General features: G+C 37.2%; 2 protein-coding genes across 7 annotated transcripts in view; one reads left to right on the top strand and one right to left on the bottom strand.

Annotated features, from left to right (window-relative positions):
* The window catches only part of si:zfos-1056e6.1 (uncharacterized protein LOC107988029 homolog), a 249,763-nt gene that overhangs the window by 5,612 nt on the left and 224,367 nt on the right, over positions 1 to 19,784 (top strand). The gene's annotated exons all lie outside the window — the stretch shown is intronic.
* Positions 1 to 19,784, bottom strand: part of LOC137045716 (cullin-9) — a 75,740-nt gene that overhangs the window by 30,938 nt on the left and 25,018 nt on the right. For 4 of the 6 annotated variants that reach the window (XM_067422590.1, XM_067422591.1, XM_067422592.1 and 1 more), the window contains 16 exons: positions 18,554 to 18,695; positions 18,248 to 18,438; positions 16,747 to 17,143; positions 11,586 to 11,778; positions 10,718 to 10,919; positions 9,417 to 9,607; positions 8,388 to 8,587; positions 7,894 to 8,131; positions 5,378 to 5,483; positions 5,074 to 5,301; positions 4,819 to 4,909; positions 4,171 to 4,342; positions 2,016 to 2,121; positions 1,836 to 1,931; positions 1,553 to 1,728; positions 1,299 to 1,432 (listed from right to left, as the gene is read on the bottom strand). In XM_067422590.1, the coding sequence (XP_067278691.1) occupies positions 1,299 to 1,432; positions 1,553 to 1,728; positions 1,836 to 1,931; positions 2,016 to 2,121; positions 4,171 to 4,342; positions 4,819 to 4,909; positions 5,074 to 5,301; positions 5,378 to 5,483; positions 7,894 to 8,131; positions 8,388 to 8,587; positions 9,417 to 9,607; positions 10,718 to 10,919; positions 11,586 to 11,778; positions 16,747 to 17,143; positions 18,248 to 18,438; positions 18,554 to 18,695 (2,863 nt within the window). The remainder of the gene's footprint in view (positions 1 to 1,298; positions 1,433 to 1,552; positions 1,729 to 1,835; positions 1,932 to 2,015; positions 2,122 to 4,170; positions 4,343 to 4,818; positions 4,910 to 5,073; positions 5,302 to 5,377; positions 5,484 to 7,893; positions 8,132 to 8,387; positions 8,588 to 9,416; positions 9,608 to 10,717; positions 10,920 to 11,585; positions 11,779 to 16,746; positions 17,144 to 18,247; positions 18,439 to 18,553; positions 18,696 to 19,784) is intronic. The other 2 variants (XM_067422589.1, XM_067422594.1) reach the window with 1 other exon arrangement.

Below are 19,784 nucleotides of genomic sequence, written 5' to 3'. Positions count from 1 at the left end.
AAACAAAATAAATTTGACTTATAATAACATGACAATGTGTACATTAGTCAAGAACTGCTTAAAGGAACACTCCACCGTTTTTAGAAATAGGGCTTATTCAACTTCTTTCCTACATTTAGATATGTGGTGGGCAAATGCATTTTTGTCCCAGTGCATGCAATGTTTTAGTTTGACCTAATGTTTTAGGTCATCGCTAGCTTAGCTTAGCATAATGAATGGAATCCTATGTTGCCAGCTAGCATGTCCGAAGTAAAAGTGATCAAAAAACAAAACAAAAACGGTGTTCCTTTAAAAGTCGGGAAATGTCTGTATTTTTTTCATATCAGTTGGTCTGAGGCGTTGCCATAACGCGCTGCTAAGGGTTGCGTGCGTTTTACTGGCTTATTTTCCACAGTCTGTTCAAACAGCACTCGAGCGGCCCACATATGGTTCTTTCAGAGAGTGTCTGTGGCTTTTTTTCATCATTAGTCAAAACTAGTATTCATAAATGCTCGTTTGTCATGTATATATAGGCCTAACGTATCGCTGACAGGATGTTAACTGACAAAACAAAAAAGAACTGCACAAAACCATGCAGCAGCAAAAGTCGCATTAATGGTAAGTTAAGTAGTGTTACTTGTATTTATGTATATTGATGCACCGTTTACTATTTGATGAAACTATCAAAGTTAATGAAGCTAATGTGCCACTACAGGCCTGTTATGTGAAGTGCAATTTGGCGAAATGGTGATGTGAAAGGACTTTATTATATTACCATTTTTTATAATTATGCATCATTATGAAATAAGTCTCTTATGCTCATTAAGTCTGCATTTATTTGATCAAAAACAGCAATATTGTAAAATATTATTAAAATAATGGTTTTCTATTTTTAATATACTTTAAAATATAATTTATTCCTGTGGTCAAAGCTGAATTTATCATCATTACTGCAGTCTTCAGTGTCACATGATCCTTCACAAATCATTCTAAAATTATGATTTATTGTCAATGTTGGAAACAGTTGTGCTGCTTAATATTTGTAATTTTTTAATTTTTAGTATATAGATATTGCCCCTTTTTTAAATTTGAGCCCCTGCCCCTGAAGAACTCTGCACGCCCCTGCTTGTGATGTTTGTGGTGTGATCCGCAATGCTGTTTTGCTGCTCTGCTCACTTCAACTAGAAATGGTGCTACTGTTTTGCGGGATGGAAACATTACGGGGTCCGGATGCAGACCATGTCTTCCATTTGAATATCACTGGTTTAGTGGGGGGTGGGGAAAATCGGACCAGACTATGTTTAGGTAACTGAAGTTACCTGAGATGGTGATGCTCTGTATGATGGGAGTTATGAGAGCCTCCCAGCAGGTTCGGCCTAAAGCCTCTGCAGCCTCAGCGTCAGGCAGGAAACGGTCAGCAAACATCTGCTCGTGTTTCAGGGCACTGTTTAACCTGAACCCCAGAGAGATGCATATAATGTCAGAGGTTTTTGCATAATGTAGCAGTGAGAACATCTTCCATTCACTTAGTTCTGCTCTGTAAATAAAATATAACTATAGCAGCAGGTCTCACTTGTTAAAAAGCTGCAGCAGCTGGTTCTTGTCCTCCAGGATCTCCTGACACCAGGTGTGAGCTTTTGTAGTATAGAAGAGATAAGTGCGGCAGCACAGCTGCTCCTTAAACACGGGCCAGAATGTGGGCTTGGGCCCCAGAACCTCAAACCCATGCACTCGTGTATCAATGCCACCCTGTTGACAGAAAGGAAAACTATTTGTAAGCCAACTGGAATAAAGAGTCTCAGGCTTTATGCAGGAGTTCAGGCAAGGTCTGTCACATTTCATTCAATATGTCTGACCTGCTGACATCTTTTGACTCTGATCTGAATGATGGGCCAGAACCGGGTCATATTCTCCAGCAAAACCACATGGCTGGCGGAGGGTGCCACATTTACCTGTTTAACACACACAAAAGTATAATCTTAATGTGCAGTGTGCAATCATCACCTCTGTAAGACGAAAGAGAAGGGCTTTCTCACAGTGTTTAGTTCAGTATTGATGTTTGTGGGATCATCTCCTCCTAGAACTACAATACGAGCTGGCATGTAACTCGAGTCCTCACTGGCTACAAGCACAGTTAATTGCCTGTGAATGAAGAAAATGATAAAGATAAATATGATAAATAAATTTTTATCAGTTGCAGTGACAGTTGCAGAAATTAATTTTTCTATAAAGGGGCAACTTTTGCCCCATTAAACGGAATTCCAGGTGCAATTTATTTTAACCTATGTAAGGGTAAAATTGTCTCACCTTATTAAATGTGTCTAATTTCCATTGAATCAATAAATTAAATTAGTATAAGACACTATGGAGCTGTTTCAACTGCATACATAATGTTGTGAGATCAAAGTTTGAAATGTATACAGTGGGGCAAAAAAACGTATTTAGTCCAGGGTTGGCCCAAGGCATAAGAGAACTAAGCGAACTAGGCTGCATTTATTTGATCAAAACTACAGTGAAAACAGTTATATTGCGCAATATTATTGCAATTTAAAATAGTTGTTTTCCATGATTTATTTATATATACATACATACATACATATATATACATATATATATATATATATATATATATATATATATATATATATATATATATATATATATATATATATATATATATAAAATCATGGAAAACAGCTATTCTAAAGTATATTGTAATGTGTTCCTGTGATCAAAGCAGAATTTTCAGCATCATTACACCAGTCTTCACTGTCACATGGTCCTTCACAGATTATTCTCATAATGATTTACTGCTCACGAAACATTTATTTTTTATTATCATGTTGAAAACAGTTCTACATTTTTTTTTATTATTATTCTTTGAAAGCTTTCTATTTTAGATAAATGCTGTTCTTTTGAACTTTCTATTCATCAAAGAATCCTGGGGTAAAGAATTGTGAGCATATTTAGCATGACACTTCTAAAAAAATAAAAAAAATAAAATCGTACATATCCCAGTCTGAACTGTACTGTAAGACTTTGAATATTAAACTGTAAATGGACACCTGAGCACTCTTGTGGGTTTGCCATTTTTACTATTAAAAACCATATACGGGTAAAAACATGACAGACAGACATGATGTAAGCAACAAAGCTACAACTAATAAAATTGATAATGGGTGTGCGATTATTATCAAGAATTGACAATAGTCAATCGGTACAGAGGGGCCCCAAATAAAATTCTGCTTAGGGCCCCATGAAGGCTTGGGCCGGCTCTCTTAGTCAACCACCAATTGTGCAAGTTCTCCCACTTAAAAAGATGAGAGGCCTGTAATATATAATCATTGGTACATTTCAACCAGGAAAGACAAAATAATGAGAAACAAAATCCAGAAAAGCACATTGTCTGAATTTTAAAGAATTGATTGCTGGTAGTTTGGATAATTTGCAAATAGTGTGTAAAAACCTTGTGGCGACCTACAGAAACCATCTGATCTGTGTCATTAGCAAACAAAGGGTATATAACAAAGTATTGAGATGAACTTTTGTTATTGAACAAATATTTTTTTTCCACCATAATTTGCAAATAAATTCTTAAAAAGTTTAGACAATGTGATTTTCTGGATTTTTTTCTTCTCATTCTGTCTCTCATAGTTGAAGCGTACCCTATGATGAAAATGAGAGGCCTCTCTTATTTTTTTAAGTGGGAGAACATGCACAATTGGTGGCTGACTAAATACTTTTTTTGCCCCACTATATTAAAAAACAAAAACAATAAAGCAAATAAAGTGTAAAATAAAGTAAAAAAATAAAGTGGCTCTTTATAAAGGGGTCATTGAATCATTTACTCAAACAGATTCATTCAAAAATGTGGAATCATTCAGGAACGAAATACCATCTGCTGTGCCTTTGACTGGAACTATTGGGCAAAAAAAGACAATATTGACAATACTGGTGTTAAAAGGCACTTAATATCAGCTTCTTGTTTATTGAACTGTTTTATAAAATCAATATAACAATTGCAGTCATGCTGATATTTGAAAAAACATATTAATAGGATATATTAATATGTTATGACTATAAAACTCATATAGGGACATTGTGTTGCCACTTTATCTTGAATTGGAGGTATTTTATCAATTTGAGGCATTAAAATGACACTGAAATGAATGAGTAACTAAGCCAACATACCTGATGACCACTCCTTTATGCATGTAAATGTTGATAAAGTGGGAGCCAGTACAGCCGTTCGATTCCCAGTAAGTTTTGGGGTTTTTGTCTGTCAGTTTGTTAGCTCTATGGTGATTAGAGGAGACCTCCACCTTCTCCCAGCATTTGTCCTCTTTCAGTTCCACACTGGAGCCTAGAAAACATCACACCAATTTAACTAAACTCCATGGAATTGGGATACTTATACCTAAACTGGAACTAATTACATAGCATGGTTGGTCTAAAGCAACGGTTTTAAAAAGACTATTTTTAAATCAATATATTATTAGCCAAGAAGAAAATAATTGTTTCCACAAAATCAAATTGATTTAGTTTCAGCATGTCCTAAAACAGATGTTAGGCAGAATTGCAGAACTTTTCTTTACAATGTGCTTTTACAAAATAGACGGCTACTTTAAGACTTTTATGGCACTTTTTCTTATTATAAAAACAGGTCACATGTATAGAAAAGCGCAGGTGAGACTTTCTACCTAACTCCTTGTGCGTTTCATGAAAGAAAGAAATTAATAAGGTAGGTTGGAAAGACATGAGAGTGAGTTAATGAGTGAATAAATGGTGAACCATTGCTTTAATGATTACACTTTACATCAGTAAGTTTTAGGAACAAACCTTGGCACAAGTTCCGCAGGAACACATCAAAGAAGGGAATATTGATGGGCTGATGGCTGCGACGATGCTCTTCAATCTGACCAAGGACCATCTAAAGATGCAGATATGGAGCATGTAATCTTATCTTGTAGCATGTAATGTAAAGGAACATCAAAAAAATCCCTATTGTTTACACTGATAGTCTAACAAACCATTAAACATGTCCTCATTATGCTTTAGGAATTGATTCTATTTCTGAACAAGCCTACTTCATACCTGTATACACCCTGCCAGCACACTGGTGGTCATTTTCTTGTAGAGGCTGGCGTACTTCTCACAGTCAGTTATCAGGTCTCGAAGCTCCGTGACCATGAGGAGGCTGGTGCTGTGTTTGTCCAGGGCTTTGAGAAGAGCCTCTTTGGTGCCCAGTCGACACATCACAACAGCATAGTCTTTATTCAATGAGGCAAGTCGATATAAGAAGCGGATGAACTGCTGTACAACCTAAATGGGGATAAAGAGTCATGAAATGCTACCATTTTGAAATCATGATCTTATAAAACTAAATGAAGAAAAGTACCTCTCTGTCACTGACAAAGGCGGTCATAGAAGACAGGGAAGGCTCAATACTCTCATGCCATGGCAACAGATCCTCCTGGTAGTTATCCAAGAACTTGTTCAAAATCCTGTTAAATATAAATTAGTTAATAGAATATTAAAAACAAGACTTCATTTATTTTTTTGTCATTCCAAATTTCATTAAAAAAAAAAAAAAATCAAATAAAAAGTCCTGTTCACTCTTCCGCCTACGTCTAGCGTGACCGTTCCAGCGTGATTATGCAATCTGTGGCGAGCCGCAGAGCAGCGCAAGATGAACAATTTAAGTTAAAAAGTATTTACCTTCTTGTTTTGTTTTTTTAAAGGTCCAATTGTTTCACTAGATAAAACCCTATTCCTCATCTGGTATTGCACAGAGCCTCTGAAGCCCTTCGAAACTGCATTGATTTGGACCATAGAAGTACATAATGTGGAGTAAAATCCTGGAATGTTTTCCTAAAAAAGAAATTGCAATTTCTTTTTGACTAAAGACAGAAAGACTTGAACATCTTGGATGAGATTGGGGTGAGTAAACTATCAGTAAATTTTCATATTGAAGTGAACTAATTCTTCACACAGACAGCGGCAGGTTCATTAGGCGGCTGTAACTAAGATTTAATGCACTGATCCAATTTACAGGTGCTGGTCATATAATTAGAATATCATCAAAAAGTGAAACTTGTATATTTTATTCATTCATTACACACGGACTGATATATTTCTAATGTTGATTTATTTTCATTTTGATGATTATAACAGCCAACTAAGGAAAATCCCAAATTCAGTATCTCAGAAAATTATATTACTTTAGACCAATACAAAGAAAGGATTTTTAGAAATCTTGGCCAACTGTAAAGTATGAACATGAAAAGTATGAGCATGTACAGCACTCAATACTTAGTTGGGGCTTCTTTTGCCTGAATTACTGCATCAATGCGGCGTGTCATGGAGTCGATCAGTCTGTGGCTCTGATCAGGTGTTATGAGAGCTCAGGTTTGCTCTGATAGTGGCCTTCAGCTCTTCTGCATTGTTTGGTCTGGCATATCGCATCTTCCTCTTCACAACACCACATAGATTTTCTATGGGGTTAAGGTCAGGTGAGTTTGCTGGCCAATTAAGAACAGGGATACCATGGTCCTTAAACCAGGTACTGGTTGCTTTGGCACTGTGTGCAGGTGCCAAGTCCTGTTGGAAAATGAAATCTGCATCTCCATAAAGTTGGTCAGCAGCAGGAAGCATGAAGTGCTCTTAAACTTTCTGGTATACGGCTGCGCTGACCTTGGACCTCAGAAAACACAGTGGACCAACACCAGCAGATGACATGGCACCCCAAACCATCACTGACTGTGGACACTTTACACTGGACCTTAAGCTACATGGATTGTGTGGCTCTCCTCTCTTCCTCCATACTCTGGGACCCTGATTTCCAAAAGAAATGCAACATTTACTTCAGAGAATATAGCTTTGGACCACTCAGCAGCAGTCCAGTCCTTTTTGTCTTTAGCCCAGGTGACACACTTCTGACGCTGTCTGTTGTTCAAGAGTGTCTTGACACAAGGAATGCGACAGCTGAAACCCATGTCTTGCATAAGTGTGTAGTAGTTCTTGAAGCACTGACTCCAGCTGCAGTCCACTCTTTGTGAATCTCCCCCAGATTTTGAATGGGTTTTGTTTCACAATCCTCTCCAGCACCAGGTGTCTTCAATATTGAACCTTTCCACAATATTCAAATTTTCTGAGATACTGAATTTGGGATTTTCCTTAGTTGTCAGTTATAATCATCAAAATGAAAAGAAATAAACATTTGAAATATATCAGTGTGTGTAATGAAAGACTATAATATAAAAGTTTCACTTTTTGAATGTAATAGAAATATAAAGACTTTTGATGATATTCTAATTATATAACCAGCACCTGTACTGTTACTGCGTTTTCTCTCAACTGTTTACGTTGACTTTAGAAATAACTGCCTGTGTTTACACAGATATTTGGACCATATGTGTTAGGGTTGCACTGACAGACGATGCCATCTTCCATTGCTGATGGCTGACAGACATCACGATTTTGAGCCGGCATCGTGACTTCCTGTTTCTAGCTGAAGTCAGCAGAGTGCCAAAACAAGGGTGCGGATCACTCGACAAGCTCTCATGATAATATGTGGTAATGTTATTTCAGTCCTATACCCTCAAGTAGTTTTTTCGAAAGCCAAACATGCTTTCTTCAGCCCTTTCAGCTCAGTGTGCGCTCAAACGCAATCCCCCGATGGCACTTGAATGGTTTAAAAATGAACATACAGTAAACTATAAGCAGAATCGAAATGCATATCTTACCGAATCCATGGTTTTTGTACATTTGGAACCAGTTTTAAAATGGAACCTATTCTCAATACACAACGCTACTCTTGACACAACAATGATTTTAGACATGCTTTTGTGAGTGCATCTACCTCAAAGTAGCTTGAAATGTCTGTTATCTATTACCTAATTAAGACAGGCTCACCTAAGGATGGAAAGCTGTACAGCCCGATCTGCTCTGTGCTGGTCCAGAAGGCGGATGAGGTCCTGGAAGGTGTCTCTGCTGCGAGTTACCTCGTTTCTCTCTTCCTCCAGTTGGGAGGCGTCGTCGCAGAGCAACTGCTCCAGGGTCAGTATGACCTCTTTGGTGGCGGGCATTTCCTTCAGACTAACCACCAACATCTTTAGTTCTGTGTCCTTAAAGTCATTCTCTTCTTGAGACTCTACAGAGGCAAACAGTGATGTGGTGTTATAAGGCAATTTGAGGTACAAACATTTATATCCCAAGTAAAGAGTAACATGCTGCTTATTATAGGGCCATTGTTTTGACGACTATGTATTTTGACCCAATGCCTTAACCTTCAACGGTTCAAATCATTCACACATTTCTGTTTAATTATGCTATGATGGTAATTATTAATTGTTTGTTAGCATCTAAAAGCAATTCAATTTGGCAACAGTTACAATGAATGATGATACCTTTTTTCTCCAGTTTGTGGACCATGGAGATGTGGTTGAGGGCGATGATGGCCAGCATGCTGTGATGATTCTGAGCAGAAAGGCACTTCTTCAGCGTGGCACTGACATTGCAGGCGACTAGCTGCTCCGCCAGGCTCTTGTGGCTGGAAATCAGCATGATGATGACCAGCAGCCCGTTCCGTACAGACAAACCACAACTGCTTAAAATCACAGAAGAAAAATTAATCTCAATTCAGTGAATATCATTCAAATACGCTACATCTAAAATTATAGTTGGAAAGGGGCGCAACATTTCTGGAAACTTTCCATGGGAACTTAATCTGGGGAATTTTGGAAATATTCTGTGTTGGAAACTTAATTTATGTGAATTAATTGGAAATTTGTGCAAACATATGTAAACTGTATCATATACAAACAAATGTATAAAAAAACAATTGTAATAAGTGGATGTTAGTAAAAAAAAATGTGCATACTGATATACAGTATTTTCCAATTACAGATTTTTGGAACATGTAAATTTAAGGATTAATAAAAATAAAAAGTAAAAAAGAATAGCATTTATTAAAAATATAATTATTTTCTAACAATATAAGTCTTTACTAACTACTGTAAAAAAAAAAAAAAACATTCTTGCTGAATAAAAGTATTAATTCCATCTAAAAAATAAAAATAAAAAATAAATAAATGACTGGCCCCAAACTTTTGAACGGTAGGTGTATATTGTTACAAAAATGCTATTGAACAAATGCTATTCTTTTTAACTATTTTTTTTATTTTATTTTTATTAAAGATTACTGATTTGTTTTTTACTGAAGACTGGCTAAAGCAAATTCAGCTTTGCATTATAGAAATGAATTAGATTTTAAATATATTAAAAGTAGATTGTATCTGTATTTTTGATCAAATGTGCATGTTATGAAGGAATGCTCTGAGCATGTGATTGAGGGATGTGCAGGGTAGAAATTCAACAGAAAGTGCATTAAATCTGGTTATTTTAACAAAGATTATGCTGCAAGATTTTGCTAATACCCCGTTGTGCCGAACATTAGGTCAATGGCAGAAGGGATGGCACACAGGAGCCCTTTGGAGCCTTCTGGTGTAGCAGAGCCTATGCTTGCAAAAATCTCCAGCATCATCTGAGTGCCAGACTCAGAAAGGGGCAGACACGCACCCACACTGCGGGGGTCGTGTTTACTGGCACCTGTGATGACCTTCAGAGTCTGGGAGAGAAAAAAATATCATATTCATCAGTCACAATGGATACAAGGATCGTAAGGATTACACACGACGATTCAGGTTCCTTAACAGCTCGGTTATTAACATTACAGCATTTTCCAGAAAATAAATCACGCCTGACCAGAAGTCGTGTTTTTTCTGAGGTAAATGTGATGTTACATGACATTGTTCACAAGCTGTTTTATTGATGTCTTTCCCCAGTTGAAAACCCTCGATATTTGTTTGTAAAAATGAGTACCGACTAAAATCGAGAAGTCTATATTTTGTAACCAGCCCTAGTGAATAAGCACATTCTTATTATTACATAAAGAAATAAAAATTAAACATTTACAAACATTATCAGCACTATTGAGCAAGTTGAGTTCAAGCACTGTATGACGTAGCTCCTTTGCTCTTATGGAAATCCTCCGACATTTTTCTTTAAAACTTCTTGCTTTAGACTTTAATTTGTGACCGATGATTTGTTTTGCTCTGTTCTCTGGGCTACCACGTTTGTTAATTTCCACCGTGAGTACGGGCGTTGCCAGAAGCCAGTGATTATAATTTAGACAGTTTTAAATATGGATATTTTTCTTACATGTATTAACACACGGGAGTCATATTACTATTATGCTGGATGGATCAAAAACTATTCAATGCTATTATACAAGCTGATATTCAATGCTTTTTTATACAACTCAGTGTTTGGCTGAAATAAGAAAGTTATCCCATATAAATTATAGGATATTTTCCATGTTAAGTTGAACTATTTCTTTAAAGCGAAACCAAAACTACTGGCATATGGGAAAAGTGCTACACAAATAAATGTTACCACTTGCATTTGTAGCAAATTCAAATATGTGCACATTAAATGCATTATAGCAGCATGTTTCAGATGATTAAAAAAAGCAGTAATTTTTTTCCCCTAGGGAGATGGGTTGCCCATGGGCATTATTAGAATTATTTTCTCATCATATTTTCATGAACAGCATGTTAAAATAAATGAATTATAATCAATGCATTATTCTAAAAGACTGCATGAAGAATGAAATTCTACACAGGAAGAACATAGCTCATTAAAGGCATAAGGTATATGAACAAGAATCGCCACTCACCGCCAGTGCGATCTGCTGCACCTGTATACAAGTAGGATACTCCTGCATGCAGCACAGGATGGCTTTAACACCGCCCTCTGTGGCGAAGGAGACCCTCCACTCGTATTTCAGCATAAGACTGCGGGTCAGCAGCAGCGCATTGACAGCGTTCTGCTTGGGCTGGCTGCCAATCATCTCTACCAACATCTTTAAGACTTTGTCACTGGAAAAAAGAAAAAGAAAGTTATTTTCAAACTTTGTTATTTAAACTAATAATAATGTTAATCTAATGTTTATGGATTGTAATGGATTACGCATTGCAAGTAGACAGTGGACACTTTTCAAAAAACGTTTTCAAGTTAAGACGGCAAAGGAAAAAGTTTGTAATTTTACTTGTTACAACTCTAAAACAAACCCTAATCCTATGAAGAAAATGTTCTTTCAAATAAAAATCTCATATAATGCTGTGCTATCCTCAAAATGTATTTTATGGGTAACTATTTTAAGGTTCAGTTATTAACTAGTTGCTTATTAGCATGCATATTACTAGGATATTGGCTGCTTATAAGCACTTATAAAGCACATATTAATGCCTTATTCTGCATGACCTTATTCTACATCCCTTAATCCAACCCAATACCTAAACTTAAATGTCACAGAAATTACCTTACTAACTATTAATAAGCAGTAAATTAGGAGTTTATTGAGGCAAAAGTCATAGTTAATAGTGAAAATGTGTTCCCCATACTAAAAAGCGTTACCATTTAATGATATGTTGTATATTATACAAGGTGCTGTAAGAAAGAGATTTATCAAGTACAGTTCAAGAAATTATAAGTAAGATAACACAGAGCTGAGAGTAGTGGTATTTATGGTTTGTAAGTCCCACCGGATAGTTTGTGCCGAGTCTGATCGGAGGGTGCTTCTCTCCTGAGGTCCCTCCTCCTCTAAAATCTTACTGATGACTTTCATGCCAGCCAGCTGCAGTACGGCGTCGGAGCTGCTCTTCTTCATGATGTCCACCACCTCCCCCATCTTCTCTAGGCAGCTCTTCTTACCCTGCACCTTTGGACTGTTGAACACTGCAGTGAACAGAAACACACAAAAAAGCACTTGTTTAGAGGGAGAAATGTACGTCATCCTGTTCTGGGCACTCCTTTTACCCAATTAATTATTTAACAAAGAAACTTTGGTGAATTTGGGTGGATTTTGTTTACAACAAGGGTCTAAAATATTTTGCCACTTCTGCAAATGGTTGATGATACCAGCCATAAATATTTTTTACCGGGCTTGAATCTGTTTTTGCAAAACAGGCAGTTATGACACATTTTAGATACCACCAAAACTTTACAATTTTCTATTACAATTTCGATGCCACAAATTCCTAGCAAATATAAAGGTCAAACATTATTAAAGACAAGTAAACAGTAATAAAATAAGAACAAAAAGTTGAGTAACACTGCAGAGTCTTAACTTTATAAATTAAATGTAGACTAATCCTTAAATTACAAAAGTTATTCAGTCAAGAGCAGTCAATATTTTTTCTCCTCTGTCCTTTGTCGTTTGGACAACATTAAAAATACTGACAGCAGCAGGATTATAAGGATGCTGTTTACTTAAAGAACTAATGCACTGATCCAATATACTGATACATACTGTACATGTTTTTTTCAGATCTAAACTAAATGTGTGCAAATTTGTCCATTAAAGTGCAAGACAATGTCAAGCTCAATTTAGTAGCTTTCTGGGTGCCTGCTTCGCGTGTTTAAACTTACCACACAGTGTACGCATAACAAATTGAGTTCCCTTTCATGTCTTTTTGCACACAAATATTTCAACGGTCAATGCTTAAACTTTCGTGACAACGCAGCACTGGCTCATCAACTGTCCAGAGCGCCATTTACATTTATGTACAGTGCACTGTTACAATTCATAAAAATAGGCGATTGACACCGTTCCATATACTCGGCCATAGGGCTGGGCGATATGACGAAATATATCGTCTGGACGATAGAAAATGTCTATCGTTTTATATAAGGCTCTATCGCTTACGCCACGATAAGGCGTTTACGGCAGAATTTTATGTCAAGATCACCTCACGCCACGGCATGCCCATGCACGCTGCAATACATAAACAACAAACATGGAGTAGTAGACGCGGTTCAGACCATGGGTAATTCTCAGAGTAATTAGCCTATGCCAGAGTGGTGGCATAAGTGCTCAAAACAAACTTCAGACACAGACGCTGCAACGGGCTTTTACGCGTGGCACACCAGCCATATATTGAAATATTTTAATGGCAGGTGTAGGGATGGCGAAAACTAAACATTTTCTTGACCGACCACCGAGCCTCATTAGCCGGTTGAAACCGGTTGACCGATTACTTTAAAATATGCTGTGCTATTTGAAATAACAGCCGCGAGCCGCGCTCCTGCTCTCTCTCTCTCTCACACACACACACACACGCACTGTCCTAGCGCTGCCGCCTCCCTTCCACTCACGTCACTTTTTTTAAAATCCCCCACAGCGCGAAACATGAGTCCCGCAAACGTGGCGCCGAGGAGCTTGTTTGTAATCTGAGGACAATGGCTCCTTAGTTTCGAAATGGTTTGGGTAACGTTACACGGTGATCGCGTTGAAAATAAAGGCGTTTGTCTAGCGTTAGAAGCTCATTTGTAACATTGCCGCGGCTCATTTAAGAAAATAACACCTCTGAAGAGACGCCGCTTTAGTTCGAGTTAGAGCTAACAATAAAAAAAGAAAGACGATCAACACCTTATGTGTTACCACTGAAATGTAGATGTGATATATTTCCGAATGTAAGCCCATCTTATGCGGAATGCACACTTCATACTGTCGTCTGCTCTGGCTCTAACCTCGAGTGTTTTAGACTGTTTACTTTTTGCAAACCTTGTGAGCGCGCAAACCCAAACGCTGTGACCTCGCGCCAAATGTTTTTATTGGTTTATTAAGTACAAACAGGCGAGTTATGAAAAATTGAGTGCGAGGGATTTGTTCACTTCACACAAAAAGATTTTGGAATGAGACGGCTAACTGTAGCGTTTAGTCCACTGTCTATAATAGCCTAATTTAGAGATCACTTTTTTTTTTTTCAACAGACAACTTTGATCGGTTAGCGTGGATACGGTCAACCATCGGTCAAACGGTCATCGGTTAACATCCCTAGGCAGGTGTTAACTTTACCAACAATCTTGCTTGAAAAAAGGTTCTAAATAAAATAAAAATGTAGTCCATACTATCTTTATTTGTTTTGTATATCATTTCAAACTGCATTTCCACATTGCAATTTTGTATAGACTATTCATAAACTGAATTAACAGAAAAATTGCTATATCGTTATGCATATCGTTATCGGGATATCAAATTAGCTATATCGGGATATGAATTTTTGGCCATATCGCCCAGCCCTACTCGGCCAAATTAAAATACATTTACTATTCACAATATGGAAAGAGGGAATAAAACACTTGCTAAGAGCATGACTCAAACATGTCATTAATGGGCTTATTCAAGTCCTCTCCTTTTTTGAGTTAACTTTATCCATTTCGCGTCTCCCACATGTCTTAGCAAGTTGGTGAATGAAGTTACTTAGGTTACGTGTCACTTCTGCTTTATTAATTTATATAATTTTTTGAACAGAGTAACAGGCAGTTCTAGTTGTAATTTTCATCAATTTATTTATCTATAATTATTGACTATATTCTGGCCTGCCATCTAGTGGCAAATATTTTTTTGGCCCATGGCCAAATATACTTACCGACCCCTGGACTAAAGTCTTGGGGCACTTAAAATTGCAAAGCAGTACAACCAACTTATATAGTGATGGCCGATTTAAAAACAGAGTCGAACGGTTATGAATCAGCGGATCGATTCATGATTCGGATTACCAATGTCACGTGATTTCAGTGGTTTGACACGCGATCCGAAACATGAATTGATACGCTGATTCATAAAATTCGAAGCGGTTTGAAATTTTTTTTTGAATTCAGCCCATCACTATAAGTCGTTATTTCGGGGGGTTTTTGCACACAAAAACTATTCTCATCGCTTCATAAAATGATAGTAGAGCCGCTGTAGTGAGATGGGCTTTGTAACGACGTCATTAGTGCCTTATGAAAAATATCTTCATCTGTGTCTGAAGATGAACGGAGGTCTGACGGGTGTCGAACGACATGAGGGCGAGTAATTAATGAGATTTTTCATTTTTGGGTGAACCAACCTGGGAAGGCTGTGCAGTGCACGAGCCAAAAGGGAACGTAAACCCCGCTTAAACTTTCATTTGATTGGCCATCTCAATTGTTCTGACACTAAAGAGAGCTGTTAAGGCCTATTAGGACGGAAATTGTTTCTTATGTGGATATCAGTAAAAATAAATTTGCATGCAACCTCAGTGATAAAATTCATGCATTCGCATGGCGATTTATTCCCGGTGGAGGAGCGTTTTGTGATCCTGCGCACCTGAGAACGCTCACGTGGTCAAGTCGCATGATTGTCTGCTGCAAAAGCGTCATATGCTCGTAATACGAATAAAATCATATTTAATTTAATAATACGAAATTACTATTTAATTATTTAAATCTCCTGTTTAAAAATAGGAAGATGTCATTTAAAAAATATGGAAATGAGCAGAAATAAGTTAATACAATACTGCAAATTTAACCTATACATTAATAACGCCTCATTTCAAATGTTAACGTGTTTTTCTTCTCTTTCTCTTTTGAGCGGTGATGAATGATTATTCTTGTAAATACTTTCCAGCATTTCAGTAATAAAAGTGTAGGCTAGATCTTTAAAATACATCCAAATTACAGTAAAGCACAACGATACGGTACTCCACAAGGGGTCAAAAAGGATATAAACAGTTAATTTTTAAGCAATCTCTTCTTGAAAACTCAGAGATGTGGATTTGGGCAGGAATTCAATTACCACACAACCTTGGTTTGTGTCAAAAAAAAATAGTTTGGCTGGGGATTTTTACGTGGGTGGTGAGAGAAAAACACTGACATTATGGATTCGGATGGCAATAAAAATCACAGACTAGCCCCTGTAAATGATGAAAATACCTGACGACCCCACGAGAAACAATTACCGTCCGAGTGGGGCTTAAGACCACATTAGTTTAGACTGTCTGATCAGCCCATGGATCAACATCACATTCTGTTCCTGTCAATCACGTGGTGTCAACCAATTATACTGCATGAGGGAGGACCGATCCCACACACAGACACACACACGTCTATATCATCGATGTTAATCAAACAACAAAAGACAAAGAGAAAAATCACTCACTACTCTTGACTAAATATAAATATTTTGTAATTATCCTTAATCATTTTTAATTATTAATCCTGTATGTAATATTTAATTTATACAGTGGAAACCATGCCTTGTTATTATGATAAAATATGATTACTTAATTAAATTTCTGTACCATTTCTTACCTACCACTGTTAAAAGTTTATACCACATATACACTTTAAATAGCATTGTTTTTCACTTATCTTTGTTCTACTGTATTTGTGTGTGCTATTAGTTATAATGTTTACTTGTTTGTATCTTATTACTGAGTGAATACTTGTCTTTAATAATGTTTGAACTTTAGTTAGTTAGGCTAGTATCTTTTGATGCCTTATTGAAATGGAGAACTGTGCAATTTCACTGGCATCTAAACTTTTGCAGTCATAACCTTATTTATTATAATACAGCATTACATGGGTCAGAAACAATGAAAACAACAATGTATATCTAGTTTTTCGGGCAGGGCAAGTAAAAATATGAACCACTGGTCCGACTTTGCACAATTCTAAGGATTTTTATGTATTGGCCATGCAAGTTTGCCTTGAGCAAATAGATCTACTGCAGCATAAAGTTTATTTCTCCACTGTGACACGTTTCTACTGTCACAGGGTGTGTAAGGTCATATTCAACTATTCTATTCACAGAAATGTATCATTATGAAAAAAAAAAGAGGTTCTACTACCAGTCACATCCCTTTAAGCAACAACAAAAGGCTTGAAACAAAGACTTGCCTTTCATTTTCTCCTCTAGGTCATCAGGATACTTGGTGTCATCTTCACTCGGAAGTTCACTTTCTGTCTCACTGCCCGTGTCTGCTGGGATCTCCTTCTTAGCTTTCTTGGATACAGAGCCCATGATGCAGGAAGAAGCCGAGGAGGATAATGTGGCCGAAGATAACGACGAAGACGACGAAGCTCCTTGTCCTCCAAGCGAGCCATCCATCAGCATTTCCTCATCCTCAAGGCCAGCCCCTCCACAGCTCAGGTAGTGCTTGATGAAAGTGTGGGAGCAGAGCAGGTCGCCCAGACAGGAGGCCTGCAAATTCTGTTTAAGGTAGTGGAGAACCTTTCGTGCCACCTCACTCGTGAGGGACAGCTGGATAAGAGTCGACTCATCCAGCTCTACCATCTAAAAGACACCAGGAGAAAGAATACAATCATTGCCTAGTTCATTATTTACACACACAAACACATATATACATATACATCTATATATATACACATATATATATATATATATATATATATATATATATATATATATATATATATATATATATATATATATATATATATATATATATATATATACACATACATACATATATATATATATATATATATATATATATATATATATATATATATATATATATATATAATTATTTATTTATTATAATTATTCTAATGGCCATTGGTACTATCTTGGTAGCAGGGCATAGCCAATTCAACATTAAATATGTATTACACAGATGCAATGAATTTATGCAATATATACTAATGTTCAAAAGTTTAGACATAGACTAATCTGTGGCAGGGCGCTACAGAATCAACACCGGCCACCACATATTGAGTTTCGTCATTATTATTTTTTTAACACTATTTAAAAGGTATTCATTCAGTTGCATTTCCTTTTTCCTGCTCTCCCTCCATCTCTCACACGCGCAGCTCTCGGAGTATGCATTTATTTGTCCTTTTTAACCGTTGAAAACAGAGCCTGCGTGTCATGAAATTGCTTATCCTGTTGCGCCCTCTATAGGCCAGCGACTAGTCGACGTCAAGCTTAAAGCGTCATGGCAGAGCATTAAAATCGACCCCTAATCTTTATGTCAGATCATGTTTACTGACCTCACTCACCGTAAGTGATCGCGCGCTCAAGGCTGCTGGACATACTGGCGTATTAGAGGTAAAAAATTATATAAATACTGTTTGGTTTTTCACACAAACTGATCGTTTTGTGTCTTAAGACATCAATGTGTCGTCACGAGCCGCAGTGTTTAATATGGATTTGTCTGTGTATGTTTTTTTTTTAACATTCACATCGACATTCACATGCATTACAATTAAGTTTAAAATCTTCATTTTTGTTCTACTGAAGAAACAAAGTCACTAATATCTTGGATGCCCTGGGAGTACGCAGATAAACATCAAATTTTCCCTTTTTGGGAGAACTATCTGTTTAAACACACTGGCCTAAGTATGAAGAGCAGAGCGGAGGAGAGGGGGTTAGTACCGGTTCATCAAGGCTCTGTCGCAGGATGTTGTTGATCTCCTGCTGCTGTTTGGGCTCCAACTTCTTGATGAAAAAGAGCACTTCCCACCATTCAGCACGGCTCAGGATGTCTGCGTCATTTTGAGAGCCTTCCATCAGGTAAGGCAATGAATACATCCCACCAGGGGGCTTTGAGAAGAACGTCTGACTCACTGCCACGTCCAGAAACACAGAAGAGAACAATGTGGATTTATATAAAGAGATGGACGCACATAAAAGCAAACACAAACCTGGTTGAGTGTGAGACACCTTGATGACTTGTCTTACCAGTAGTGAGTTTAAGTGTCTCTGTGAGGGAGGAGGCCTTTTCCTGCGTCTCTTTCTCAGCCTGTCCTCCACTGCCATTACCCAGAATTTCAATCATATGCCAGTGCACCCAGTAGGTCCTAGAGAGGGAGTTCCAGTACACCTGCACAAGCCAAAACATGACAGGATTTAAGCAGAGATAAGGGCCTGACTTGCTCTTCTCTTTAAGCTAATGGAAAGTGAAAGAAGGGGCTTCACCTTTGGATAATGCAGATTGGAAAACTCAAAGGTCAAAGTAAATATTATATTAGCAGTTTTATTTTGTATTAATTTTATATGAGGTTTCCAGAATTTGCAGCTCATGCCTTGCTCTACTTTTTGCGCAAGTTACGTTGACTTCAGTACCCGGGGTTGATTGGTTGAGCTTGATAAATGTGGAAGTTTGACCATTAATACAAAGTTTATTAAGAGCTAGTTCTCCCCAAAAATGAAAATGAATGTAATGAAGATAACGCTTTATTTTAAGGTTCAGTTATTAACTATTAACTAGTTGCTTATTAGCATGCATATTACTAGGATATTGGCTGTTTATTAGCACTTATAAAGCACATATTAATGCCTTATTCTGCATAGGGTGTCAAAATTGCTCAAAAATGACGTTCGAATATTCTCTCTAAAACAAACACGAATATTCAAACTATTTGAACATCTGGGCGCGCATTTTGTCAATGACGCGCATTACGTCAATAACAGGACAAATGAATACAAAGAGACATTAACTACTTGTATAGTTTGTCTATTTAAGTTTATACATATTTGACAACGTATTACTTACACAAAAACAATTAAGACTGTTATTATAAATTATCTAATTATTATATATAAATTAACTAATGGCCAAGACCGCAGAGCGCAGACCTCTCTCTCTCTCTCTCTCTCTCTCTCTCTCTCTCTCTCTCTCTCTCTCTCTCTCGCCTTCACACGGATAACGGTTTAAATGAACAAACTTTGAGCGCTGATCAAGAGTTTTGTGCAAGCAATTTAAGGTCGCGAGACTCGCGACTCTTGTCCCAAATATAGCAGGCTTCATTCAGTGATTGAAACAAATATTATTAATATTAATTGAAGTTTTACAGCATATTGAGCGCTCCGAGCGAGCTGTGCTGTGGTAAACATGGAGCTTTTTCCTTGACATGATAAATAATCCCACCAGTGGAAGCAGTGCATTTATCCTTTATTCATGCAACATCTC

Source organism: Pseudorasbora parva, chromosome 17 (genome assembly GCF_024679245.1).
Source record: "Pseudorasbora parva isolate DD20220531a chromosome 17, ASM2467924v1, whole genome shotgun sequence".
In the NCBI taxonomy this organism is placed as follows: Eukaryota; Metazoa; Chordata; class Actinopteri; order Cypriniformes; family Gobionidae; genus Pseudorasbora; species Pseudorasbora parva.
This window is presented reverse-complemented; position numbering and strand designations above follow the sequence as displayed.